The sequence below is a fragment of the Triticum aestivum genome, chromosome 4D, assembly GCF_018294505.1.
Source record: "Triticum aestivum cultivar Chinese Spring chromosome 4D, IWGSC CS RefSeq v2.1, whole genome shotgun sequence".
NCBI classification, from domain to species: Eukaryota; Viridiplantae; Streptophyta; class Magnoliopsida; order Poales; family Poaceae; genus Triticum; species Triticum aestivum.
This window is the reverse complement of record NC_057805.1, coordinates 6,740,335-6,767,763: the sequence shown is the minus strand read 5'-3', so window position 1 is coordinate 6,767,763 and position 27,429 is coordinate 6,740,335. Positions and strand designations below refer to the sequence as shown.

At 45.1% G+C, this 27,429-nt stretch overlaps 3 protein-coding genes and 1 non-coding gene across 7 annotated transcripts; 2 read left to right on the top strand and 2 right to left on the bottom strand.

Annotated features, from left to right (window-relative positions):
• Positions 1–2,657: 2,657 nt before the first annotated feature.
• Positions 2,658–9,905, top strand: LOC123095630 (membralin-like protein At1g60995). Of its 3 annotated transcripts, XM_044517160.1 has the most exons (16): positions 2,659–3,063; positions 4,262–4,324; positions 4,476–4,638; positions 4,732–4,898; positions 5,276–5,357; positions 5,510–5,571; positions 6,723–6,817; positions 7,015–7,094; positions 7,299–7,382; positions 7,652–7,768; positions 7,850–7,935; positions 8,035–8,141; positions 8,387–8,478; positions 8,579–8,655; positions 9,012–9,274; positions 9,413–9,905. In XM_044517160.1, exons 1-16 carry the CDS (start codon positions 2,899–2,901, stop codon positions 9,483–9,485), a joined length of 1,776 nt encoding a protein of 591 aa, XP_044373095.1. In that variant the 5' UTR covers positions 2,659–2,898; the 3' UTR covers positions 9,486–9,905. The 3 variants fall into 3 exon arrangements, with proteins under 3 accessions (XP_044373094.1, XP_044373095.1, XP_044373093.1); XM_044517159.1 differs by having other exon boundaries at positions 2,658–3,063; positions 4,476–4,506; positions 9,012–9,905; XM_044517158.1 differs by having other exon boundaries at positions 9,012–9,905.
• Positions 9,906–10,659: 754 nt separating this feature from the next.
• LOC123095628 (uncharacterized protein At4g15545) lies at positions 10,660–13,602 on the top strand. Of its 2 annotated transcripts, none has more exons than XM_044517154.1 (10): positions 10,660–11,140; positions 11,237–11,305; positions 11,958–12,011; positions 12,123–12,192; positions 12,285–12,356; positions 12,449–12,703; positions 12,798–12,843; positions 12,930–13,008; positions 13,104–13,226; positions 13,324–13,602. In XM_044517154.1, the coding sequence occupies exons 1-9, from the start codon at positions 10,850–10,852 to the stop codon at positions 13,194–13,196; spliced, it is 1,029 nt and encodes a 342-aa protein (XP_044373089.1). In that variant the 5' UTR covers positions 10,660–10,849; the 3' UTR covers positions 13,197–13,226; positions 13,324–13,602. The 2 variants fall into 2 exon arrangements, with proteins under 2 accessions (XP_044373089.1, XP_044373091.1); XM_044517156.1 differs by having other exon boundaries at positions 10,661–11,140; positions 12,126–12,192.
• A 246-nt stretch (positions 13,603–13,848) lies between these two features.
• Positions 13,849–15,758, bottom strand: LOC123095629 (LOB domain-containing protein 4). The gene is made up of 2 exons (XM_044517157.1): positions 15,461–15,758; positions 13,849–14,448 (listed from the first exon to the last, which is right to left on the bottom strand). Exons 1-2 carry the CDS (start codon positions 15,626–15,628, stop codon positions 14,116–14,118), a joined length of 501 nt encoding a protein of 166 aa, XP_044373092.1. The 5' UTR covers positions 15,629–15,758; the 3' UTR covers positions 13,849–14,115.
• A 4,710-nt stretch (positions 15,759–20,468) lies between these two features.
• TRNAK-UUU (transfer RNA lysine (anticodon UUU)) lies at positions 20,469–20,541 on the bottom strand. Its single transcript has one exon. It is a non-coding gene; the product is annotated as a tRNA-Lys (tRNA).
• Between the last annotated feature and the right edge of the window lie 6,888 nt (positions 20,542–27,429).

Here is a 27,429-nt window from a genome sequence, read left to right as displayed (position 1 = left end):
TTTTTCCATTCTGTTGAATGGGTTTTCTTCGGTTTTCATTTTTTGGGGTTTTATTTGTTTTTCTTTCTCGGTTTCGCCGAGTCCTGAAATATATTATTAACATTTTCAAATATATATTTTTTATGTCTACTTTTCTTTCATACACACTATACATTTTCGTATACATTAGCAACATTTTTTATACATGTTTAACATTTTAAAATACATGATTAATATTTTTCTAAAATATATGTGTTTTTTTGCATGGCTAAAATATATGTGTTTGACAACTACTTTCTTTCATAGATATTGTACATTGATTGTATTACTCAGGAACATTTTTATATAGATGCTTAACATTTTTCAAATACATGATTAACATTTGAAAAAAGATATGTTTGATGACTACTTTTTTCATATACATTTATTTTTCCGTATATATAGGGAACAATATTTATACGAGATTAATATTTTTGATAAACTACCTCCATTCGGAAATAATTTACGTGATTTTATTTTAAATTTGAACTAAAGCCACGTCAAGTATTTCCGAACGGAGGGAGTATACGGCTAACATTTCTTTTGATATAGGGTCAACATTTTTTTAAATAATAATGTTTCGATGTTCAATTTTATAGATACACGTTATAAATTTTTCATATACATCAGGATCATCTTATTATACATGTTTAATATTTCCCCCAATTTTTGTGTTTGATCGCTACTTTTTTCATACACATTGTACTTTTTTGTGTATATCAGGACATTTTTACATACAAATTTTGAAATATACGATAAACACTTTTTTGATTCATGGTCAATATTTTTTGGCAGAACTAGCAAAACAATAAAAAAATTAATACATATATACATAATAGAGGAACCAAAAAAGATAGCCGCTTTTTCTTTTTGGGTTTCTTCCGTTTCTTCACCTATTTTTCTTCGGTTTCTTTTTTCTTTGTTTTTCCACCGGTTTTCTTTCTTTCACGGGTTTTGCTGGTTTTCTCATTTCTTTTTTCCTTGGTTTTCCTTTGTTTTCTTTCTCGATTTCGCTGTTTTTTTTTGCTTTCTTCATTTTTATTTCTGTTCTATGGTTTTCTTTATATCGTTATTGAGTTTAACTTTTTTTCTCGGGTTTAACTTTTTCCATTGCTTTGCATGGGTTTTCTTTTATTTTTGTTTTCTTTTTTTGGTTTACTTGTTTTTTCCCGATTCTCTTTGTTTTCTCAAATACATTATTAACATTTTCAAATACATGTTTTTGATGTCTGCTTTTCTCTGATACACACTATTAACATTTTTCGTATACATGAGAAGCTTCCCCGCCCAGGCCCCAATGGCACGTTTGGAATGCAGAACCATTCCCCCTGCCGCTTCTTGTTGGTTTCTGTGAAGGCTCCGCTTAAATAGCCAAAACCAAGAACCTTGTTGATGGATGCGGCACTGCACTCGCATGGCCCAGAGCCATTAGCTAAGAGCTTGACGCAAAAATGTTTGTGCTACAGGCCGAGGTGGGGCGCACAACACAAAAACACACGATGTGCGGTATGGAGTTTGGGGCAAGATGGTAAAGCTGCACGCCATATAAATGAAGGAGGCCCCCGAGGAGGGGATGGATTAAAAAGCCGAGGGCGGCAAAAGGTGGGGAATGAATCATACCCGCTCGTTCTCAGCTGCGCGCGGCTTGGGGGTCGTGATGGCAAGGAGCCACCGTTCCTGGTGACCAGCGAGGAGCATGCGGAGGCGTGTTCCGGCGACGGAAGATACGCTTCGGCTAGCCAGTTCAGCTAGGCCTTGTCCATGGTGGACGACCTTCATTTCCCATTTGTCAAAGAAGGAGCCTTGGCCCTTGTTGCCGGTTTCATCTTGGTGGCTGTCGCCTTCCCTTCCTTGCCCTGCTTCCCTGCTCCGGCCATGCCATCGGGGGTGGGGACAAGCTAAAACGCTACTCCTGGGCGAGGAATGTGGGAGGGCACGAGGGCTATAGCCTATAGGCATGAGGAAGAAGAGGAATAGAGGAATGAGAGCGTAAAGTGTTTGCCTTGACGCCTCCCCTTTATATTTAGGGTAAAAACGAAACGACAACGGGTTAAAGCCGTCGCATGTCAGTAAATCGCCCCCTTTACCCATGCTTGTACGTTAATTACACACAGGGATCGTGGAGGCAATCATTTAATCACCAGGGGTTTCGATACACATGATCTCTCTTGATGGGAAGTGACCTTGGTGGGTCCCACACCATGTGTTGCACGTCGGGTAAAATACGCCACGTGATCAGGTGGGTCCGTGGATAAGGCGGGTCTATATTGTTAGAACTAGACCGTATAATTATCATGCTGGAAGCGCGGGAATACTCCACCGTGTATCAGTTGCATGGGAATACTTCCCATTTGTAGCCCGCGTCCATTATAATGGCACCAGTCAAAGGCCCTGAAGTGGTGAAGGGTCCAATTCTAGCCGCACTGACGACCGCAAGGGGAAGGGGCCGACGAGGAAATGGTGATTTCCCTTGCCCTACTTTGTCTGCCCGTTTTACTTACTTTTATTATAGAAAGAAAGAAAAAGTAACTAGGTAGTAGTACTCCTCGCAGAAGAAGCGATGTGCGGCGCCACCGGTACGAGTTGCCGTGTGCGTGCCGCCGCTTTTACACACGCTGACACATGCCACTGGCCCGTTCCCCAAGAAAGCCCCTCCCTCTCTGGATTATCATCGCCACAGGAAACACAACCAACACGAAACAAACCAAAAAAATATCGAGGCATCACATGCGAACTGCCCCGCAGAATTCAAATCCCCAACCAATTCCCCGAGGGCCGGAAGATTAGGAGAGCGAGGAGCTCGCTCCCGGAATCCCTTCCCGATCTGCCTTCCCCCGGCCGAATCGAAGCTTCTTCGGCGCCGGCGCGGGGGGCGGGGGGATGGATCCGGAGCAGACGTTCCTGCGGGTGCACGCGCGGCTCTCCGGGATGCTGTCCCAGCTGCTCACCCCGCGGATCCGCCTCGCGCTCGAGTACCTCTACCTCGCCGGCGCCGTCGCGCTCTTCTGCCTGCTCGTCGTCATGCACACCAACTTCGTGCAGCAGGTGAGCCACCCGCCTCGCCCTGGCCCCCCCTCTGTCTCGCCGAAGGAAGAAGAATTTAATTCGGTGCCCTAGCTGGCCTTCTTTTCTAGGAGTATCTTACACACGCGATTAATTAGGACAGGGCTTCTGTTGAATTCAACTCAACAGTGCTGTTGTGTAGCCAATTCGATTACGAAATTGGTCAAATCGGCGTAGCATTTTGACGATTTCGTGACAGGGAACTCGTGAACCAGCTTCGTTTCCTACGAGAGGGTCTATGGATGGTTGTTGCTAGACTACTCCAGTGTTGGTTGCTGATTAGGCTGCTTTAATAACTTGAACTTCGTCTTGTGTCCTGTTTTTGATGTGTTTTGGTCAATTGATTTCCCTGAATAGTGAACACCATGCATTCTGCCCTAGTGTAGCCCAGCAGAAAAGTCTCGGATGTGCTTTTGTTTCCGCCTTTCGTCAAATCATCAGCGCGTTAATTTCATATCTGATATCTATAATGTCCTTTGCTTGCATTCTTCATGGCAAATGTTTCTTCAATTTTTTATGCCAACTGCTTAGGTTTTACTATGATACAGTCTGCACCTAAATGAGAAAGTTCTAAGTACTGTTGCCTACTCCCTCTGTTCCTAATAAGAAGGCGCTTAATTTTCTGTTTTGTTCCAATTTAGAAGGCGTTTTCCTAGTTCGACCAGCGCTTGCGATGCTTGGCCTGCCAGCACGCAGAAGCGCTTGCGACGCTTGGCCTGCCATCCACATTAATTGTTCGAGCCGTTGCATCGAAATCAATCGGCCAGTAAATGACCCAACGGGCTGCAACTCAAATGCAAAGTCAGCCGGCCACTATATAGCCCAACCAGCTGCAACTCTAATACGAAATCAATCGGCCACTATATAGAGCTGCAACTCAAATGTGAAATCAATCAGCCAGTACGTTGCCCGCCCGCATGTGGAGAGCTCATCACGGCCCGATTGGCCATGCTACTGCATGCACTGGAGCGTGAACGTTAATTGCTGCAGTGCCTGCGGCTTGACGCGTGTGAGGGGCCAGATGGCCTACCCTAGATTAGTAAGAAAACAACAAGAATACCAAGCCATTCTATTTGGTGCTCAGTAGCTCATATTTGTTCCTTCTGTTTTATTTTTGGTCCATAGTTGTCCAGTGTGTATGTGTAGCCTCTAATCTTTGAGTTGTCTTTTCCATGCGAAGCCGGGCTGCTCAAGTGAGTTCACTGGGATTGAATTTGGTGAAGCACAACTAGTCCAAATCAAGGTATGTATTTATGCTTTTCCTCCTTGCATACTTGGATTTCCAGTACAATAATGTTCCCCGTGATTGTTGTTCCTATTTGCAATACATGTCCATGTTTCCAATTGGTATTATCGTATCGTCTGTAAAGTGCTACTCTGCTTTTGAGTTGTAGATAATCAGTGGTGGACTATGGGCCAGCAAAGGTGCGTCTTATATTATGGATCTCCAGAACCTGGGGCGTTCAGCTGAGAAAATTCTAGAGGTTAATGGTGATAAGTTCAATGTTTTGGCATCTAAGTTTTTGTCAACTTGGGTTGGTCCTGGAGCTAGAAGGAGTAAGATTATGTTTCGAACTTGGAATGGACACAAAGAATTTGAACCACAGTCAGAGAATGCAGCTGACGCAATTGTTACTGCAATCATTCCAGGGGTACCGGAATTGAAGACAACCGGAGAGGGTTCTGTACATCATCCTTTATCTGCTAAAGAATCAATCAAAGCAGCGGCTACATACTTATCCAGAAAGTGGTACTCTCGTGCTGCCTTATTTTGGAGGAACATAAAGCAGGTTTCAGATAATGCCCTCCAACTAATGGTAAGAAGTTTGATCAGTGTCATAAACTCTTTGCATTTGTAGCTCCTTTCCAAAAATTTCTTCTACAGCTGGTCCTTGAAGGATCATGTTTGCAAGTAACAGAACTGTTAGGTGCTATTAAAAAAAACTGTTAGGTGATTCAGTTTGTTGTATGAGGAGCACGTCTGGACATGCAAGCTAGCAATATCATTTGATTAATAAAAGGGATACTTATTAAGATAATTCTCCATGCTGAATCCCATAAAGCGACATCATGATTTTCTGTTTTGGAGTTGCTCTTTCATGACTGGTGCTGTGCTGATATCTGTGTCTCGTTTATTAGTCATGCATATATTCTAACTAGGGGTTGATCTTTTCTTCCCATATATGAATGACAGGTCAGATCGAACTGGGATGACTTCCTCCACCTCATTAAGGATCTTCAATTACCAAGCATGGATCATCTTCTTTCGAACATTGGTAATGTTTTCTCTTTGCTGTAAAATGGCCATATTCTCTGGTTCTTCCTCCTACAATGGTGCCTGTAGAAATTTTTATAACTCTCTGCTGGTTGCTAAACTTCGAGTATTTATTTCCTCGGACTTCTCACTAGGTTATGTTGTTTGTTACAGTGAAGTGGTTTGAGAAAAGAAGCAAATCGTTTGAGCCTACCTATTTATATGGTGTGGAGAAGGTAAGGTTCTTGGCTTATTAGTCATTTTATCAGTGCACTATGGTGCCTCACGACTTATTGAACTTCCTAGCTGCAATTTTTACTGAGAACGATTGGGTTTGTAGTTCGTTCTTAATAGAGAAAAAGGCATCACATCTCTTTAAAGTTGTGTGGTTCTCCACCTACCTCTCAAAACTTTCAATTGATATTCTGTGCTTCATACATTTGCGTTCGTTTTGATAGGTTCAAAATGTCTTTCCTAAAACTAACTCACACACACCAATATGATTTGCTAACGGTCTATGTGATCTGGGTGCTGGCATGGAACGACAGGAGGGATATGCCTTCTTTCTTGAGACAGGCATCACAGTGGCAAAGATGGTCCTGTTGTGGATAAGACACTACTGTAGTTTAGGAAGAGAAGTAATTGCGTGGAATACATGGGGATAGCAAAAAGAATGCTCACATGTAAACTCCTGGCGGTGATGAGTCGCATTGTCTCCTCCACTTCATTGGGCTAGTTGATCATGGTGCCACACTGACACGGCTCTCCGCGACCTCGCTGTCGAACTCCTGCCCGGTGCTGTTCATCTGCATGTTCATTTCGGCGATGATCTGGTGCACGGTGTCGAGGCCCCCATGCTGTGCGGCGAGGTAGAGTTTCGTGTCGCTGTGCTGACTGGTCGCTTGCTTGACGTAGTTATACTTGGGAGTATGGCTCAGATGTAGTCAATTAGAAATCTTAAATTAATACAGTTGTAAATTTAGTGTCATGACTTGTCTGCATAGACCCCTGTGTGTAGCCACATCATACCATGTGATGCCACAAACTAGGCTCATTGGAAGCCATGCCAATGAGATCTGTTAGTTAACTGCAGATGGCAGTTATGGAGCAAAACAAAGCAAGCTTAGGTGCGCAGAATGTAAACTAAGTATTCGGGAAGGAAAGTGAGAGGATCACAACAGTTTAGAGAGCTCCAGTGCATTTTTCTCTTCTTAGTATGACTCCATGAAGGCATTCATGGGTTGGAGGCCCATTACCATTAACTTCAATGTTTGATTGATTGTACTTCCAGAAAAAAAATATCAATGATTGTATACATGTGCTGGCTTTGTAGTTCTGCTATTATTCACTGTAAGACCTTTCTTATGTCTTACTTTGTTTTCTGCAGGGATATTTCTTGCTTTCTGAAGTAGCCAAAAATAGTCATGGTGTCCGAACTATAAACATCACAATTTCTGCTCGAAATCCTTGCTTTGGGAACAGGTAATTATTAAGTATTTTACCCCCCATATGCGGGGTTAGTATTTTTATGCATAATACACAATTTGCATGTATGACAATAATATCGTTGATCATGACAATTTTTTTGGTAGGAGACAAATTTTGGATAACACATTTATTTAAGATGAAGTGAACTGCAAGCGGATATTTACATCTCCTTTTCCCCCTTTTCTTTTCAGGTGGCAGCAGCTTTTGATAAACAGCATTGTTGGTTATGATACTATACTTACAAACAGCTTAGTGAATTCTCCTGGCCAGGGTACACTTCTGATATGGCTGTGCTTATGCTGGTCTTAAAACTGTCATAGTTCCTCTATGTAATGTTTGCTAACTTAGTCCTTGATAAACGCACAGGACTTGCTTGGAAGCATGTCAAATGTCACATGTTAGGAGTCTTATCTTTATTTGTTCTTTAAGACGACCCATTTTGATAGATGGGTTTCCCCCTTGGCATAATATGCAGGTTATCTATATAACTTTCAGACAAAGGAGCTTTATGATCTTAGTTATGGGCATGAACCGCCAACAGGCCCTACAAGATTCGGAGGTCTGTATATTGTTTCCTTAACCTGTTCTCTCAAAATTGACCTGACTACACGTTGTGTCTGTCTTTACACGGTGTATTATTGGCATGAATGTTTTTGTACCTGATGAGATTTGTACTGCTAATCTTGCAACATAATGTGAGTAGAAAATGTGGAACCACAATATTTTCAATTTTTGCAACAGCCCTTTTATTGCTTTACATGTCTCACAAGATTCCTTCCTCATTTATGTCTATTGAATTCTGATGTCTTGTACATTTGCTGTTTGCAGATTACTTTGTGACGAAATGTGGTGTCCTTCTAATGTCACTCTTTGTATTCTTCACAACCACCATGTCTGTTTCATTTACCCTGAGGGAAACACAGTCCCGCATGCTTAGGTTCACAGGTTTGTGTTTCTTGCTGTAGGTTGCAGAAACTACTTTCATGAATGGATAATAAATAATGCATGTTTCCCTGAAATTTTCAGTGCAGCTTCAACACCATGCACGCCACCAGCTGCCCACATTTCAACTGATATTTGTGCATGTCATTGAATCACTGGTTTTTGTTCCGGTATGGCAAAACACTTCAATGTATTTAACTAACTTAAATTCTTGTTGAAAATGTATAACTGTATACTTAACACAAATTCTTGTACTCTTGTCTCTGTAGATCATGATTGGGATCCTCTTTTTTCTGTTTGAGTTCTACGATGACCAGTTGCTCGCATTTCTTGTTCTGACTCTTGTGTGGTTATGTGAGCTGTTCACGATGATCAGGTGACCATAGTGCTGGAATATGCTTTATGATTACTTTTACAGAATTGGGATCTTACTACAGTATGCACATGTAAAATTGTTCAAGTAATAACTAGGATTGTTCACTGAACTACTGCAAGAGCAGTTAGATTTACTTAGAGATACAGAAAGCTTTACAGGGAGTGTGGGGATCCACTTGCAGGCAGTAATGTCATGCATACAAAGTTACTTTAGACTGAACTACTTTAATTCTTCTTCTTTTGCAGTGTGCGCACATCTATATCAATGCAGTTCTTTCCGCGCTTCTTCTTGTTGTATTTCCTGGTTTTCCACATCTACTTCTTCTCATACACCTACGGTATGTAGTTGGATATGTTTTTTTCTGGAACATACTATTGAAAAACTAATTTAGGTATCCTATAGCTAAATGACTTGCATATTTGTGTTTTCTTTATCAGGCTTCTCGTACCTGGCTTTCTCTGCCACGGCAGCATTCATGCAGCATCTAATCCTGTACTTTTGGAATCGTTTTGAGGTGAGTTGATCCGACTGTCTCTGTAGCTTTGTACTTTCTTCGCTCTTCTTTGTTCAGGGCTTGCCACTGTCTTGTTTCATATCTGAGCATGTAAATACCAGTTGACACTTTGTTCCCTTGGGCACGATGAAGTGTTCCATTTGTAGATTCTGAAAACTGCTTAAGATGCATCTCTTGTCACACTTTTCATGCATTATAAATCGCAAAGATTGCTTTGATCTCATATAGCTACCGAGCTAGATAGGGTGCACATAGGATGGTGGGAAGATTGTAGTATAATGGCTAATGGGTTCAAAAGCCCCGACGTCTCCTTGTCACCCATGATATTTACCTGAGATTGGCTTGCTGTGTTTCAGGTGCCAGCCCTCCAGAGATTCATCAGGAGCCGAGCTCATATCCACCAACAGACTGGTGTTCAGATCACATCCTCCACCATCTACACTTCAACATTACATATCGCGAGGGTAAACGTGAGGGACCCCGGCACGATGAACGACGACGTTGGCGCAGCTCGTGAAGCGGATCCCCTACTGGCCCAGGCCGAGCCGACGAGGAACCAACAAGAGGGGGGCCAGCAACTGAATGAAAACGCCGAGGCGGCAGCCACCGACCCTCTCCAGTACGAAGATCAAAATCTCGAGCAAGCCGGCAACGCCCCCGCAGCCTCGGGCTCGTTGAACCCGTTCGGCTCCCTCTTGCTGTGGTTATTAGGAGGCGGCGCTTCTGACGGCATAGTTTCTTTCTTCTCCATGTTCAGGGACGTCCGCGACCACCACCACGGTCAGGACTACGCCGAGCCGCCCCGAAACGAGAACGAGCAGGTGACATAGAAACCATGGAGATGAAAACGAAGGCGGGCCATATAAAAAGATGATGAAATGCCGAGCCGCGGCGGGTGACTGGACCAATGGATGGTCCTGTGTTGTTAAGCTGATGGTACTAACCCGCTCATCAAAGGATAATGACGAATATGCATGCATGCATAGCAGCTTGCGGACCGGCGTCGGCTGGAAATGCTGCCATGTTGTCTCCCATACATGTCTCTCTCTTTTTGGTTGTCGGGTAAGGCTGCATGCTGAATTGTGTCTAGTAGTATGTGTAAATTCCTGGTGCCGTCTGAGCCTTGTACAAAAACGCTCTTGATAGTGAGTGTTGTGCGATTCTTTTTGTACTCCAGTGGGTGATAAAGAGGTGTGACATGTGGTACTAGTAGTGCCGAATGCTGTAGACGAATGGAATGACTTGTTGCACATGTTGTCCGTCCCTAGACCAAGTGTTTTGTTCACCTGGTTTTGGGCCAAGGAAAGGTCTTGTGCTGCTATGGTTCATCGGGGATTCGAAAGTGGCGCATCACAGGCCAGTTGCATAACCCATTCGCTATATAACAATCCAGTGATGGAATAAATGGTCTGTGGAAAAGGCATACCGTTGAGTAGGCCATTTTATCTGGGCATATCTGTAATCAGGAGCATTTCGAAGGTAAATGCTTGCTCAAAATAGATGGAGTTTAAACCGGCGCAGAGGAAGGATTTTTCATTTCTTTTCTTTTCTCAAGTCGTGTCTCTTAGAGCGCCGGTTCTTAAAAAGAAGGCAGAAGAGAGCTGTCTGGTTAATCTGCGAAAACCACGCCCACAAGAAAGGGTTTTGCAAGGCCGTGTGCAAATCTCAGTTTCAACACATACGGCACGAATCCAAGGGCAGCATGGAGGCCATTTCCTCGAGCTCCAAACGAGAAAACTTTCTCCCGGAGCCCGAGAGAAATGCTTTCTGCCGTGTTTCATATCGAAGTTTCATACTCCGGTATGAAATGAGATTCCGCCGAAAGAGAGTTCATTTCATGCCGGAGTTTCATATGACGAAACTCCAGAGGTATTTTATAAGTGATCTAAATACTCTTATATTTTTCTTATCAAAGAGTACTCCCAAACAAAAACATACTCCGTTGCTATGTCTGGGCTGGGCGTCCGTCCACCCAAACACAAACAAACACAGGACCGAGGCAAGGTCCCTCCCCCGCCCCGTGCCCACCCCAAAACAATTCGAAACCTCGCTTCCGCCGCCGAGCCCCCCAATCTCATTTCAAAATCGAAACTTTTCCACGCGCAGCGGCGAGGCGGCAGGCAGTGGTCCCTTTCAGCCAGCTCCCTCCCATCCCCTCCGAAGCGGCCGAGATCTCGTCTGGCCGCGGCGGGCGATGCCACCGGCGGAGGGCGCGGCGGGGCTGGGGGTCTCGGAGTTCGCGCTGCCGGACGGCGTCCTGGCGGTGCTGCCGCGGGACCCCTACGAGCAGCTGGATCTGGCGCGCCGCATCACCGCGCTGGCCGTCGCCGGCCGGGTGACGGGCCTCGAGCGGGAGGCCGCGCGGCTCAGGGAGGGCGCCGCCGAGCGGGACCGGGAGAACGCCGAGCTGCGGGACCGCGTCGCGCTGCTCGACCGCGCGCTCCAGGAGACCAACGCCAGGCTCCGCGCCGCGCTCGAGGACAATGTCAGTGGGTTTTCGATTCCTGTTTTCCTTCCGCTCTCGTTTGGTTCCGCTTCCGTCGGCTGACGAGGCTTTTGCTGCTTGCTTTTGAGATTGCAGATTCAGCTGAGCAAGGAGCGGGACTCGCTGGCGCAGACCTCCAAGAAGCAGGCGCGCGACCTGCACAAGGTTTACCCCCTCGCATCAGAAGATGTTGTCTATGTACTCATGCGCAACCCTGGCTTTGGCTGGTTCTACAAGACCCCATTTAGGAAGCTTGTTATGGAGTAATTTTTGATTGGTTCAGTTGATGACTTGGTAATAATGTAGCAGCTCACTGGGTGCGTCTGTCTGCAAACTCCTACAGTGTTTACGAATTTGGACTATTTAGTAGTAGTAGTAGACTAAGTTTAGTGGTACGAGGGAAGAGTGACTTCTAACTTTGGCAGGCAACAGATGAGAGTGAGGTTTGACAGAAAAAGGGAATTCTTCACATAGTTAATGCCATGTGCAAACAATGATAGCAAATCAAGGACAGCCTGCGGTCAGCTGAATTTTTATTCTGGTGAAATTAAAATACATTTCACCAAATTAGCAACTATGTTCATTTGCATCGTGGCCTGCCAGAATTAAGAAGATTAGAGCATTGTGGCAAAAATGCATGCATGCATGGATTGAATAAATGTGTGCGTTTTTATAGATTTCTGTAACAAATGAAAGGCAAGGCACTCTTTGTTAAAGGACCAAGTCAGATGATTGCTTTCTGGTTCTATTGTTTCTTTTCTCCTTTAACTTCTTTTATTTATTTGACAACATTCTGAACTTTTTGCTCTATTATCAGTTGGAGTCGTTCAAGAGGCATCTGATGCAGTCACTCCGCGATGATAGTACATCGGTGTGTAAATAATCATGCTATTATCCAATCTCTTTCCGTATATGTTATTTCTTGCTAGTCTGCAGCAATGTTTGACACTTTTCCTTTAATTCTCTGCTGAATCTTTCCAAGCAGCCACAAGAAACGGTTGACATTACAACATGTGATCAGTCAGTATCATCCAAAACATCGTCCTGTGGAGGTTTATCCTGAAAAACCTTATGTGTTCTATGTATCATAATTGGAAATACCTGACATGAATCCCTGACTGCTATTATCTTTTGAATATTGAAGATGGATCTATCAGCCACGCCGCAGCAAATTTGTTGAATGGGTCTGGGGATCTTGGAAGCACGACAAGAGAAGGTCTTCTTAACATCCTATTGATTGTCTATTTCGATGTTCTCAAGCTATCTATGATTTAATCCTCTGCATTTTGGCAAATCTGTTTGGTACAGTGGCAAGGCCTCCAGTCCAAAAGTATGCCCTCTCCCCACACATGAACCAACGCCTTACGCCAGAAGCCACACCAAATATAATGTCCACCTCTGCTTCTCCAAGAGGAATGTCCACCACAGCAACACCAAAGTTGATATCTGGAGCTACCTCGCCTTCAAGAATTCGTATTGAAGGACACATGTCAATGACACCATGGTATTCAAGCAAGCAGTCGTCTGCAGCTAACTCACCTCCAAGGGGACGTCCCAATCCAGGTTTCATTTATTCTGAACTTTGAAGATTATGTTGTGCCTTAAATGATTGTGTACAACATGATATCATTAATATGGTTGATGCTTGGTTTTTCAGGTCGCACTCCTCGTATCGATGGAAAAGAATTTTTCCGCCAGGCCAGGTCAGTTGATCTCCTACTCTCTACATCTGCAACAGCAGCTAAGATGGGTGTATCAAAATCGCTAAAGCACGCCATTGTTATTCCAGGAGCCGTCTATCATATGAACAGTTTGGAGCGTTCTTAGCGAACATCAAAGAGCTCAACGCTCATAAGCAGTCACGAGAGGTTGGTCGTCTGCATCTTGATGCTGGTTAATGAAATGAGTTTATGTTGTGCCATGAACCTCTATAAATGACTTGCCATATTTACATCTGAACCAGGAAACCCTCAAGAAGGCTGAAGAGATATTTGGCCCAGATAGCAAAGATCTGTACCTCTCTTTCCAAGGCTTACTAAACCGCAGCTTGCCGTAGGGCATAGGATTCACAAGCGCTGTGCTTCTGGTAAGGCTTCCTACCTAATTAAGCACTTCCATGATCCACGATCTTTGCGCTGAGAGGGTTTTGTGGTAACAAATATCTTAATTTGTTGGAGTTGCAGACAGTAGGAAGTTATCGCGCTGGATAGCTTAATGTCATCTAGATTGGTATGCGATGCTCAATTGCAATTTTGGGTCATTCTATCATGAGATGATTGGATCTGCCTGAGCAGGAAGGGGTTTACAAGTTGTAATCTGGCAAAATCCGGTTCTCAACTTTGTTTTCCCAGATCGTCCATTCACTTGAACCAGCATTGTATAATTGTAGCACACAAGAGAACCTGAAGCTATTTGAAGCCTTGTGATAAAGCTGCAGTTGTTATCTGATGTCTACTTGGTCCCTTGATAGACATATTTCTCTTGCTCTGCTCTGCATGAACTAGATAGACAGCATTGTAAAATCGCAGAAAACCTGTAAACATTTCATGCCAAGATGATTAATTTCAGCTACAATGCTCATCATCTGATAAGCAACAATTGACACAAGACTGACATAAACATGGCAGTCTGCATTGCCGCAGCAGCGGAGTCGAACTAAGTAGAATTCAAATTGCAACATGGTTCTTGCAATGGGTAGCATCACAAAGGAAAGCACACACAAGATATCTGTAGCATGTAGGAATGAGTGTTTCTTCTACCTTCTCAACAGGAGCACAGCCAAAAATCCCTGGAAATGCTGGATTAAGTATAGGAGAGAAGAAGGAAGGGCCTCTCCTCTGCCTTCGCCTTCCTCCCGGTGTCACCATATTATGCTACTTTTAAATACTAGTGGTACTTCTATATATACCAAGCCATCACCTGATCACGCACTGACTAAATCAGCCTAAGTAATATAATAGCTTGTCGTCCAGCCTTCAGAAGGACCAGAACCTGGAGCACTCGAGCTCCAGCTCCATCACGCCGGGCTGGTCGACCGCCATGTGGTGATGGTCCGGCGTGGCCTTGGTCGGCGACGACATGGAGGACGGCGAGCCGCTGGCGCTGCTCCCACCGCCGCCGTAGGCGTTGGCCATCCTGAGCCTGACCATCTCGGCCTGCGCCAGCGCGAGCTGGGTCTGCAGCGACTCCACCTGCCGCTGCAGCGACGTGATGGCGCCGACGCAGCCGTAGATGGGGTCGCGCACGCGCGCGTTCGCCTCGTACACCAGGCTGCTCACCGCGTCGCCCCGGTGCTCCGCCGGAATCTCCTGCAGGTTGCACACACACATACATCATGCTTAGTTTCAGACGGAAGAAGAATGAAAAAAAAAAGAGAAGCGGTTTCCTACCTAGTAATAGTTAGCACACATGAACGATACTATGACTCTAATAAGTTGAGAAAGATGATGGTTGCAACATGTTTGGTGCGGCCGAAAGTTTCTGAATTTTCTGTTGAGGTGGGAGGCATGTGCAGTGGTTGTGTGAAGATGACTGGCTGCTGCAGAGAGAGCTAGGCCGTACGCCACTGATTTACTGACTGTTGGGACGGATTATCACATGGGAGGGAGAAGCTTTCGTTTGGAGACATAGCCAACACTTTGTAGATTTAGTAAGATCCTATTAGCTGTAGCGCGAGTAGTAAGCATGTCTATGGGAGCATTAGTGATGGAAAATCTTATAGTAGTAACTAGGCATGTCTTTGGGCAATCGATCTAGTTTAATTTGACCACCTTTATCGAAAAAAAGTTTGAAATTGACTACACTGCACATGTAGCGTTGCTTCAGGGACAGGTTCACAGTCACAGGGATGACCCCAGTGAGCAGTGAAAGTGATAGTAAGTTTTGCTGCCCATGCTTGATGAATGTTGATACATATGGATGGATGCTGCCGTCAAGCATAGCATAGCAAAGAAAGTGCAAATGTGAAAACTCTAGACACATGGACTGCAGCAGCTAAGGAAGCAGGCGTAGGAGCAAACTTTTGTCAAATATTGGTGTGAGGCGTATGCCACCTCCCAGACCTCTTTGTTGTGATTAGATTAGAGTTAGACAGACAGCACATGGTGATGGTGATGGTCTATATTTTTCTAAGTAAAAAGAGAGGAAGCTGCGTGATCTTCTTGTTTGTGATCACACAGCACGGCACATGCTGCGGAGAAGACGGGCATGGCGAACAGAAGCCATCATCTTGAGATGAGAGGCGCACAGGTATGGAGCGGAGCATTGGCATCCATGGGCGGGGGCGGCAAGCAAGCGAGCATGGTAAGGTGCGGTGCTGACCTGGAGGAGCTTGCTGATGTTGCTGGCGCCGAAGACCTTGTGCACGCTGGCGAACCTGTGCGGCTCCCCCGACGGGAAGTATGGCGCGAACACGCACCCCGGCGAGCACCGCCGCCGCAGCAGCTTGCACGCCGCGCACGGGGACACCCCCGCCGCCGCCTCCTTCATGCCTTGCCTTGCCGCTTCTTCCTCCGCCAAATTCGTTGTAGGTAGGTGGAATGCAAATGCAATGCCGCCTTGGTTATAGGGTACGGGGGCAGGCCGGGCTTGCGTCGCGTCGTGGAAGGGAAGGGGAAGCCTTTTTGACAAGATCGAGGAGGCGCGGCACTGCAGAGCACAGAGGCCGACTGTGAGCAAGGAAAAGTTTTTTTTTTTTTTTTTTGCGGGGGTGAGGAAGCAAAAGTTGGCGAGACAGGGATGGTGCCGCGGCTGTACCAGTACGTAGCACCAGCATGATGCATCGGCCGGCCCCTCTCGTGATTCTGTTCCTCTCCTCTTGTCTGCTCCGTCCGTTAATTGATTCATCACCTTTGACCCGACCCATCGCCCCATTGTTTCAGTGCAGAGGCACTGTCACACTCAACTGCGGGTCCGGCAAGAATTATCCTACGGTCGTGTCTGCCTGTTTGTCTTGGCGGCCGGATGAATTATGCTACGATCATGGTCGAGTGACCACCGGATGGGTTACTTATCAACAGTAACACCGGATGGACAGGGTCAGTCAGTCAGTAGTTACACCTCTGCTCTGCTGCCCCTGTCGTGTCGTGTCGTGGGAACAGCCCGTGCACTGTGATGCCGATAGCGTGGTTTTGTCGGCTGATTCATGGACCTACTCTCTGTAATTCTGTATCTATCGCCTGGTTGGTTTGGTTGGTCAATGGGTGATGGACTGATCACTGACGGACGGACGGACGGACAAGATGCGTCGACAGAAACAGAGGTCTTTTTGTCTGTACCGACCCATTCGTTCGCAGGGTCATGGCCACTTGATCTGCCGTGCCTTCCTGCTCCGCCCTTTGGGAGACACCACTAATGACCATGGCCCCTCTCCCACTCCTTTACCCTCCCCTGCACACACACACACACATATAGGAGTAGTACACATGCTGCATCCGCCTTGCTTGCTTGCTTGATGGTAAAGGAAGGAAGCCATCCATCCATCGATGTCGGTCTTGCCATCACGAGCTTTTAACAATTACCATCGCAGGGCATGGCACTCCGGTGAGAGAAGAAAAGCAATGGACGGGCGAATCGTACCTGCGGCAGACGCCGGCCGGAGCCCCACACGCCGCCGTGTCTGTCGGTCGGGGGTGCGTGAAGCTGAGCGGGAGCGGTTGGTCAAAACCGCCGCGGCGCTGTGCTCGACAGTGGGGCGCGGCGCGGCCACACGTACGACGGCCTCTCCCTCGTCTTTGTCTCCTTCCTCCGTGGCTCCGCCGCTCCGGCCCCGGGCGATCCACACGATCTTCTCAAACACGCACCGCACTGTGCAAGCGTACACGAGCCAGACGCCGATTGTCAAAGCTTCATAGCACCACTACTCCACCACTGATTAGAAACAATGACGGCCCGCTTTGGCGCGTTAAGGCTAAGGCTAGTCATAGTGGGAGTAACATAAGTGGTAACATACATGCCACATAAGTAAAAAAAAAATGATGTGTCGTGTAATTAAAGAGGAGAAGGCAAATAGAGTAACATAATATGTTATCATCACATAACGCTTTCAAATACAAAATGAGTCTACAAAGCAATAAATGTAGCTATGTATGTTACTACACCTACCACACTTCCCACTATGGAGGTACTAATATAGACTAGTAACATATGTATGTTACTAGTCTAAGTTACTCCCCACTATGACTAGCCTAACTGCAACGCAGGACGCGGCTCGTTCCTTCACGTTCGTTTGGATCCGCGCCGACGTAAACGGACGGGTGTTCGTTTTATGTCTGCCGCGACCCATTTACAGTCCAAATTTAGGGTGAGTTTGCACCCATGCAAACACCCCTGGCCCGCTCGTCTGTGGCGGCCAGCACGAGCTCGTCGGCGGCCTGCCCACCACTTCTAAAGTCGTCGCGCATGTCAACAACTCCGCCGACGTACCGGTACCTTCCCGGACACGACCTGACCGCGTCCCACCTCTCCACGTCGCCTCGGGACGACTCGACGGGAATGAGTAACTACGTGTCGGTCTTCCCCATGGTGTCCCGCATTGATCTCAGTGTCACACCTATGGCGTAAAGGAAGCACTCGCGGGTGGTAACCCCGACCAAGTTACCCGATGCCCGCAACCTGTTTGATAAAACGCCAACCCCGACACCGGCCGATCCGATGTTTCATGAGGAAGTCTTGGATGAGATGATCAATGAGAGTGGCCAAGGGTATGATGACGACGGGACTCAATGTTGGAAATATGCCCTAGAGGCAATAATAAAATGGTTATTATTATATTTCCTTGTTCATGATAATTGTCTATTGTTCATGCTATAATTGTGTTATCCGGAAATCGTAATACATGTGTGAATACATAGACCACAACATGTCCCTAGTGAGCCTCTAGTTGACTAGCTCGTTGATCAACAGATAGTCATGGTTTCCTGACTATGGACATTGGATGTCATTGATAACGGGATCACATCATTAGGAGAATGATGTGATGGACAAGACCCAATCCTAAGCATAGCACAAGATCGTGTAGTTCGTTTGCTAGAGCTTTTCCAAATGTCAAGTATCATTTCCTTAGACCATGAGATTGTGCAACTCCCGGATACCATAGGAGTGCTTTGGGTGTGCCAAACGTCACAACGTAACTGGGTGGCTATAAAGGTGCACTACGGGTATCTCCGAAAGTGTCCGTTGGGTTGGCACGAATCGAGACTGGGATTTGTCACTCCGTATGACGGAGAGGTATCTCTGGGCCCACTCGGTAATGCATCATCATAATGAGCTCAATGTGACCAAGTGTTTGGTCACGGGATCATGCATTACGGTACGAGTAAAGTGACTTGCCGGTAACGAGATTGAACAAGGTATTGGGATACCGACGATCGAATCTCGGGCAAGTAACGTACCGATTGACAAAGGGAATTGTATACGGGATTGATTGAATCCTCGACATCGTGGTTCATCCGATGAGATCATCGTGGAACATGTGGGAGCCAACATGGGTATCCAGATCCCGCTGTTGGTTATTGACCGGAGAGGCGTCTCGGTCATGTCTGCATGTCTCCCGAACCCGTAGGGTCTACACACTTAAGGTTCGGTGACGCTAGGGTTGTAGAGATATTAGTATGCGGAAACCCGAAAGTTGTTCGGAGTCCCGGATGAGATCCCGGACGTCACGAGGAGTTCCGGAATGGTCCGGAGGTGAAGAATTATATATAGGAAGTCCAGTTTCGGCCACCGGGAAAGTTTCGGGGGTTATCGGTATTGTACCGGGACCACCGGAGGGTGAAATGATAGGATTCTTCTTTTCGGTTAAACCGAAACACAAGTCGGCGATTCAAGCCAAGAGTGCGGGCACCTTAAGAGCGGTCAAAGCTAGAAGCTATATCATGACTGCTGGAACGAAAGACCCGATGAGTATTTTCGTACCACCTTCCAATCTTCTTAGTCAATTGTGTACTTTTCCACTAGGCGAGACATAAGTTATCGGAATCCGGGGCCTGTTTTTCCCTATTTCCCAAGGGGAATGTCAAATTGTGTGGTTTCACAGTCTTATGAGACAGAAAGTTTTGGAAAATGGAGCTGCCGTTTTCACTACTTTGGTCCCTAGCGATATTGTTGCTTAAACTAACATGGAAAGTGGGTTCAATCACTTTAAAGTGCCCTCTCAAGTGTCATCTCATAATGGTAATCTCCTTATGGTATAGTAATTTGGCTTAGAATAAGAAACCTATCTCTTCCCCCTAATGGCTTTTCACTACCCCTTGCGGGAATGCGTATCGTTGCTGCATCACCACCGTATTCCTGACTTGCTTTTCCGAACTGCTTGTTTTCTCGGGGCTGCAGTCCAGTTGCTTAGTGGTTTGCTTCTCGGTCTACCCAATCAAGGTTAGACCTCGCTCTATCAACCATTGCTTTAAATAGTATCATGTTATTTCATCTTTCATTGATACCATCATTACAATCGAGGGCCTACAATCCATGGAAATCCCTATTCCGATCACTGGGAAAGAAGAGCAAGTAAGTAATGAATGAATGAATGAATTTAGATGGTATATAAACATCTCCCCATGAAGGGAAGGTGCTATAGTATCTAACTAAGAAAAAAAGTAGGTTGTGAAATGATAGGAAATATGCCATGCAGAAAATCCAGGAAATATTTCCTTGATTTTCGGATGACCCGGCTTATCTTTGCAGTTATCCTTATTTAGCAGAATCTAGTGAGTGTTCCATTAAAAGGAAAGAGAGCTATTCGTTGTAGGATTGATCCAGACAACCCAACCTAAGTCACCTATTGCGCCTAACCTAAGTATAGTGCCAGTGGTCGGCGAGGAGAAGTTCATTCCTGTAGAGAAGAGAGGGGATCCTATTTCCTTTCCCCCTTTCCCAGTATGGCAACCTTATCTTCCAGCATGAAAGTTGGTATCAGAATGAAACAATCCAATCCAATCCATACTTGTGGAGTGCTCAGTTCAGTTCCTGATTTCTCTCAAGCCTAAACTGGAAAAGGAAACCTATTACCCGGGGTCCCCCCTTTCGGCTATCTCATCTGCTGTTCCTCGACTCTCAGGAAGGTAAGATCATCAATCAATAGTAGGCTGCTGCTCTGTGCAGTTAAAGATGGGATCCAACCTGTTCTGTTTGCTTGTTTCCTATAATCTGTGCTCGATTCCATATTTCTGTATCCTTCGATTCCCGGGACAGATCTGATCTCCTTTATACTGACCTCAAACAACGAGCGAAGTCGAGATGTTGATGAGAAAGGGGCTTTTCTCAAGGCCAAAGAGTGCTCTTTGAAGGCTACTATGCATCCTTACGAATACAAGAGTGGTTTTTTTTGTTTTGGGTATAGCAGGACTTGAACCTGCGACCATTAGGTTAAAAGCCCAATGCTCTACCAACTGAGCTATACACCCGATTTTACAAGAAGGCTTGGTGCAGAAAAGAAAAGAGGGCGGCCTGGCCCCTTTTCTTCTTATCATATCACAAGGGCGCGGCTCTGTATGGTATAGTACTGTGGAGCAAGTCTGGGAGTCCTTTCCACTCATTGAGGATTCTATCTAAAAAAGAAGGTCAACGGGGGAGACTACAGTAGCTCGAACTCAGACTATCTACAAAAAAGGTAAAGTCGTCTTTCCTAGGGTTCGACCGAAAGGAGCTGTGTTCTATGGTTTGACGTTGTGGAGGTCCAGCACTCTTCTAAACGAAGAAAGAGGGGATTCGCGCTACCTCCTACTCCTACAGAAGATCGATTGGCGCGAACTTCCGATCGATTCCTTATTCATTGTTGCCGACCCTTACATCATCATAAAGAGAATCAAGATATCCCAAGAACCCAGCTAGGGATGAATGACTAGCGCTCAAGAACAAGCAAGGGATGAGCGCACGGGAGCGGCGTTGCTTGTTGCTTTATTATCACATTAGAGAAGCGGAACCTCCAAGCTCAGACATCTCGAACTCAGAAACTACCCTTCTATCCCACCGTGCTCCTCCGGCATCGGAAGCAGAACTACCTGACCGAAGGAGATAGACAGGAAGGGAAGACGGTCATACAAAGGCCGAATAAAGCTCTCTTGAAGCTGCATCTGAATAGACCTAGAGTCACTCAGTACATACGAACCCTTGAATAAATAAGAATTGAGAAGTATGAAATGTGGGCATCATAACAAAAAAAGAAAAAGACCAAACCAGTAAGACTAATGTCTACTTATTTATACCTTTGAGAGGTCCACTTAGACTATTATGATTTTCTCTTTAGCTACGTAGGTTATATAAGATTCAATTCAATCTAACAAGCGGACTGGACTACCTTCGGCTACTACAAGATATTTAGAAACCTAAGAAGCTGAGCCTACTTTACGCACTTAAGGCAGCAGCAGATGATGAAGAAATGGGCGGTAGATGATAATGAGAAAGGGCGCCCCTTGGCATTTCCTGTGGGGGAGTCTGATTGATCCAATCACGACGAATGATGTCAACCCCCTCTTTTGCGCCTAACTTGACTCTGATTCTCCCACTATGAGAGCTGATCCAGGGGCTAGTTCGGCTACAGAATGGAATTTACGAAAGCCCCCCGTCTTTCTGACTCAATGTATTGCCCTTTGGGACCAGGATCTGACGAGGAAGTGAGAGAGGGGACACCAAACATAGGTGCGTACCATTGCCCCAATCCAATGGACTATGTCATACAGGGAGGAACCCTTGGAGGTTGGGACAGAAAGAAAGCAGGTTTTGCTTCTGCTTCCTTCGAGCAACCAAACTCTTTCGTCAGGTGTGGGTCAAGTTCCCTCATTATTGCTTGACTTCCCCTTTGGGGCACGAAAAGATGGACTAGGACTTAAGTAAGGGAGAGGACAACCCCTGTTTCTGGCTTACCTTCAACGAGTGAGTGCTATTCCCATTCCTTACTTTGATCCGACCCTGTTCCCCGACCAGTTTGCTTGCTCACTAGAAGAGTCAAGCGAGAGCAGCTAGTTTAGAAGGAAAAGGACACCTGGGGCTATTCTGCCTCACTTGTCGGAGACTGAACTACCGCTCGCTTACTTGCTGATCAAGGAGGTCATTTCCACTTACTCTAAGCATAGAAGGAAGAAGATTGAAAAACTAACAAACAAATTGTCTTCAGCCCTACTTACTTATAGGCTGACTTGGCCCAGGAAACAAGGTTCTATTAGGCTTGCAGGGCTTAAAAAAGAATGAGCTAGATCGCAGGTATTTGGATACGAGGTAGTAGCGGGGTCTAGTCGAAGCGGTGCGCAAAGTGTACAAAGGCGAGTCTCACGGGCAGCGGCACGTGAGGGGTCTCCCGAACTTCATGGAAGACGCAGTTAGGGAGTTGGAAGATGCACTTTGGACTCCTGCACCAGTAAGAATGGAACTGGAATAAAAAGTCGGGGTAGCTAGTCACTCCGTTACTGAGGAAAGAGAGGATGGCATTTCCATAAGTAGACTCTCCTTCTTACTGAATCCTTATCCTGCCCTCTCTACTCGGGAACAATTCATTCTTAACTCGTACATAAGTTCCGGGCGTCGACAAGAGAGTTAGCGATCTACAGCTGGTTCGGTGGACTGGTGGTGACACGGGCGGGCCCTCTACTTTATTTGCCGAATCCAATCGATCATGGGCGGCCCTCTTCATTCACAGTCTTTCTTTCCTTTCGAATCCAATTGTTCCAATCTGACCAAGTAGCAATTCATTGAAATCATTCGGGTCACCTCTTTTTTAAGCACTTGACCAAGCCTATTTCTATAGAAAAGGACAGGAATCTATTGACTTTGAGTCTGTCTCCTACTACGAAATTGGAACTGAACACAGGATGGCAATAGTGAGAAAAAAAATCCCCTCGTACTACGTCATTATTTATTCGATTTTCCCTGGTAAGTGCTCCAGATGCAGTTGCTTTAGTTGACGTAGTGAGTGGAACCTAATTATATGTTTCCTTGAATACCAGAGTTGCCTTTTGTAGATGAGAAAGCCAACAATTTTGCAAGGAGTTGATAATTGCACTTGAAGTAGTAAGTTTAAAGACAGTTGAAACTTAATGGCACCGTTTAACCAAGCACTCTTGTAGCTTCGGAAACTCCGTGTTCAGATCGGTGAGGCAAGAGACGAATTCATCGTCAGTTACCTCCACGATATCCAAAATACCCTCAAGACCATGAAGACAGATAATGAGAGTCAGGTTCAAACAATTCAAGGATTGTAAATACCATAACAGCAAAGTAGAATGCACCAAATTTTTCCTATTACCGGCTCCAGGAAGAGCACACCAAATGAAAGAAACTATTACTCAAAAAGCGAATCACATCTCGATCCACAAACTACCAAAAGCCTTTGTTATTCCATTCCCAGTGGAACGTCAACCTGTTTAACAACAATTTTCTAAGAAACTTGCTGAATTCTAAATGAAACAACCTTATTTTCAAGTGACTGGCAATATCCATTTCAACCAATTATTCAAGATCAAAGGGCTAACTGCACAGCTAATTGAATTCCTTTTCGAGGTTGAGTTCATCTTGAAACCGCATTTGCTTCCTAATTAAACTGAGAAAAAATAAGAATATTAAAAGAAAGACTCCACAGAACATGAATGAATTCAGGTACATCACATCAGGCTGATATGTGCCGGTATCATACCTGTTTCAAGATTCTGGCTAAGCCCTTCTTGTTGCCACATATCCAGTTTCTTCTAAGGTTTCTGGAATTGCTCAAGTTCCTGCTCAACGCTTCTTGTCTAGCTCCAGTCTAGCACTTGTACCAGTCGCCTACCAGATCACGGCTTTGCTCCAATTCTACTCTCCAATTATGCAATCCTCTCCAAAATTGGGGCTTTTCTTCACTTCAGCGCTTCCCCTCGCAGTGGATTCCACTAGGTTCTTAACCTCTTCCCAATTCTTAAACTGAAACCTGCGATGTCTAATCCAACTCGGCACCTAACCAGCTTGTCAGCATCGTAAGTTTGCCTCAACATTCCCCCTAGAAATACAAAAATAATGTAAATCTACTTTCATTTATTTATTAGGGTAGGGATGAGACTTTCTTTTTCTTTTTCTATTTTCTAGAATAAGTATGCTCTGGAGTAAAAGGATTCGAACCTTTGCATGCCGGTACCAAAAACCGATGCCTTACCACTTGGCTATACTCCAAACGGGGGGAAGGCTCGATGAAAACGAGCTGGGATATAGATTTTTCAGAAGGAAGAGTTAGTTACCCTCGGTCTTCCTTCTTTCCCGGGAATCAAGGAAGTAGTAGCGGGACAGTCCTTTATTTCCCCCTTTAGACCAACTACAACAAGCTCGCTCCTTAGGTTAGCTCTCTGCTCTACCTATTTGTTTGCAATGCCTTGCTTATCAAAATAGGCCTTTCTGTAACCTGACCTTACGCTGAAAAACTGCACTTGTTGGCTCTGCGTCCACTGAAACTTATGAAAAAGAAATATTATTCTATCGATATCTTCAAGAGTTCCCTAACCCCCTGACTGAGAGTGCTATGATGGGCTATTGAAGTTCGTCCCTGCGGCACGGTGGGGCAGTGCAAATCCTTTCATTAATGAAGTTCCGCCCTGACACTCCCATTATTGGCTTCCTTCCCTGGGGACCGCTCGGGCGAAGGCAGAGCATGGAATGATCGTAGGGGCATCCTTCATAGGTGGAAAAGACGTGTGTGACTAAAACCAGGAGGAGAAATCCATTTTCAAATGGCGACAGAAAGAAAGGAATCACGAAATAGAAGAAAAAGTGCACTGTGCTGGCAAATGTGGAGAATAGCCATCCATCTTTCATCAATGAAATTGTTCCGTATGGGTAGCAAATACACATATCAGAAGAGCCAACCCGAAAGCACTTGCTTCAAAGAAGCAGCAGTTACCAAGAAATTCCTGTTTCAAGTCAGTATATCTCGATAGAACCAATTCCAATCCAGGTAGTGTGAACAGAGGATGTGGAAGTTCTGTTTCCTTGCCTTGTCAAGCATTTCATCTGACACTCTATCTATACTATAGCTAGATCAATTCCTATTCTTTCTTCCAGGCGACTTTACTCCAAAGAATTTTTCCTTCTTATCTTGACTCGATCTCACGAAATTGGATTGATTGGCACACCGCGCATCTGGCATTCGCTTCTCCTATCTATCTCTTCCAACTAAGCTGATCACTGGAAAATATGAAATCCTGCAAGCAATCATTCAAGAGCCAACTACGAAGATACCTGGTCTTCCACTCTGTTCACTGGAGGAAAGACAAGAAAGTAAACAATTCTTCAAAGGAATTGGCTCTACCGGAACAGAGGAATTGGCTCGCTCCTTCGCTCGCTGGGTAAGCATAGAATGCACACCAGTCTGGTATCAAAGCGTATCTACTTGAAAAGGAGACTACTTGAACAGATGAAATGGAAGGAAGAAATGAAAGTTCGATCTACCAACGTAGAGTCCGCCCCTCCCAGGAAGAAGAAATTTGCTACTTTGGCTCATCAGTTGGTAAGTCTGTCTATGAAGTTCAGTGCCCAGAAAAGAGAAAAAAAGACCAAAACAAGCTTTTTCAAGCTCTACAAGTCCTATATATATAGTGTTCCACTAGATAGCCGTGTTAAACTAGTCCAGTCTTGCCGAGTGGCCTTATCTTCTGGTTACCTGGTCCGGTACTTCTACTTCGAGAGTGAGTTAGTAAACAGGATCAACTTTATGATCCATTTTGAGAAATTGCAATCACAGAATCAGAACGAGTGGGTCTAGAGTCCATCCTCACACAGTTGAAATACTGCTTCTCCCTTCTCCTTTCCAAAAGAAAGTGGATCTCATAGCCTCTGACAATTCGAAAAGTAGGTCTCAGTCTCATTTTCAGATGCCATTTTCCACCGGAAAGAGAATCCCATATTCTTTAAGCCAAGCCGCCAATCCTAGGGTCAATGCGGAACAGGAAACCATTGCTATTTGAGCAGTTAGAGAATCGAAATTCCACTCATTTAGAAATCGATCGGCGAATGCCAGAGGAAGGATAAGGGGAGCCTACACCAACGTAGTCTTAGCCCTAGAACACATGGAGCTTGGAGCACTGATAATAAGTCTGTCTGATTTTCAAGGAGTTTATGAACAATCACCACATCCATATTGAGGAGAAAGCTCACTCAGGCTACTGAACTTGTAAATACAGTTGCGCTCATGATAGGGATTCCGTTTATGGCGTGAGGTGAAGTTAGAAGCATACCTGGATATATACTCATAGTGGCTTCCATACCTATCTCCGGTAGAACTAACAAAATAGAAACCTATGACTAGTAGACTCATACGAAAACTTGAAAGATCTATTTCATTAGAAGAGAAAGTTCACTAATCTATGGCCTAGAAAGCCAAAAGAAATGATCAGTCCAATGACAGAAGGACAGAAGCGCGTTCCCTTCCGAGGTCTTAATAGTGAGTATGAATCATAGTTCCATTTTTTTTTGATCCACTCTATCTATTTCGTGTTCCAGATACTAGAATAAATAATATCTGACGAATTAGAATCATCTTGATAGAGATAACAGGCCCTTTCTATGTATTATCAATAGGATCAATTCTAACAAGTCACACACTCATATTCCAGAGATACCGAAACAAAAAAATTCCGCGGTCGAACTACCATAATATCTAGAAATGTAGATCTTAAACTAGAAAGGCTTTTTTGGATGGAAAAACTCTGACTTCCTAGTCCTCAATGTGCGTCCACAGCTTACTCGAGTGCTTGAGATATTCATTTGGTTTAAGGCACCTTCATCGTAGGAAGGAAAAAACCCGGATCCCCGGGCGGATCATTCCCTCTAACAAGCTAAACAAGAGTCCAGGAGCGAGAGAGGAAAATCCAAAGTGCAAATAACATAATATGAAAAAAGAAAAAAGTTCTATTGAGTTGTTGAAAAAAAAAAGGCACTTTAGAAGCGAAAGTAGGCTATTCTCGTAAAGGAATATCGTAACGGGCGACTAGGTAATATAGAAGGCCGACCCACCCGAATCTCTTGGTGGCCTTTCCCTCGGCTTCCATCACAGAAGATGTCAGCAATAGCAATCCTTCAGTCAATAGAATCAGTAACTATACTACTTAAATAGTGAAATACCAACCAACACATAAAGCAATAACCAGATAGATAGAATGATAACAGGTAATACGAAGATATCAACACAGCCGGAGTCACGAGGCTCGATAATGACCAATGGGTTAGGATCTGAGGAAGCTTAGTTTGGATGATGGAATATTCGCTGTTCTGATTGTTGAGATACTGCAAATCCACTTATCCAACAATTTCAGTCCATTTTCCTACTTTTTCTGCAAGGG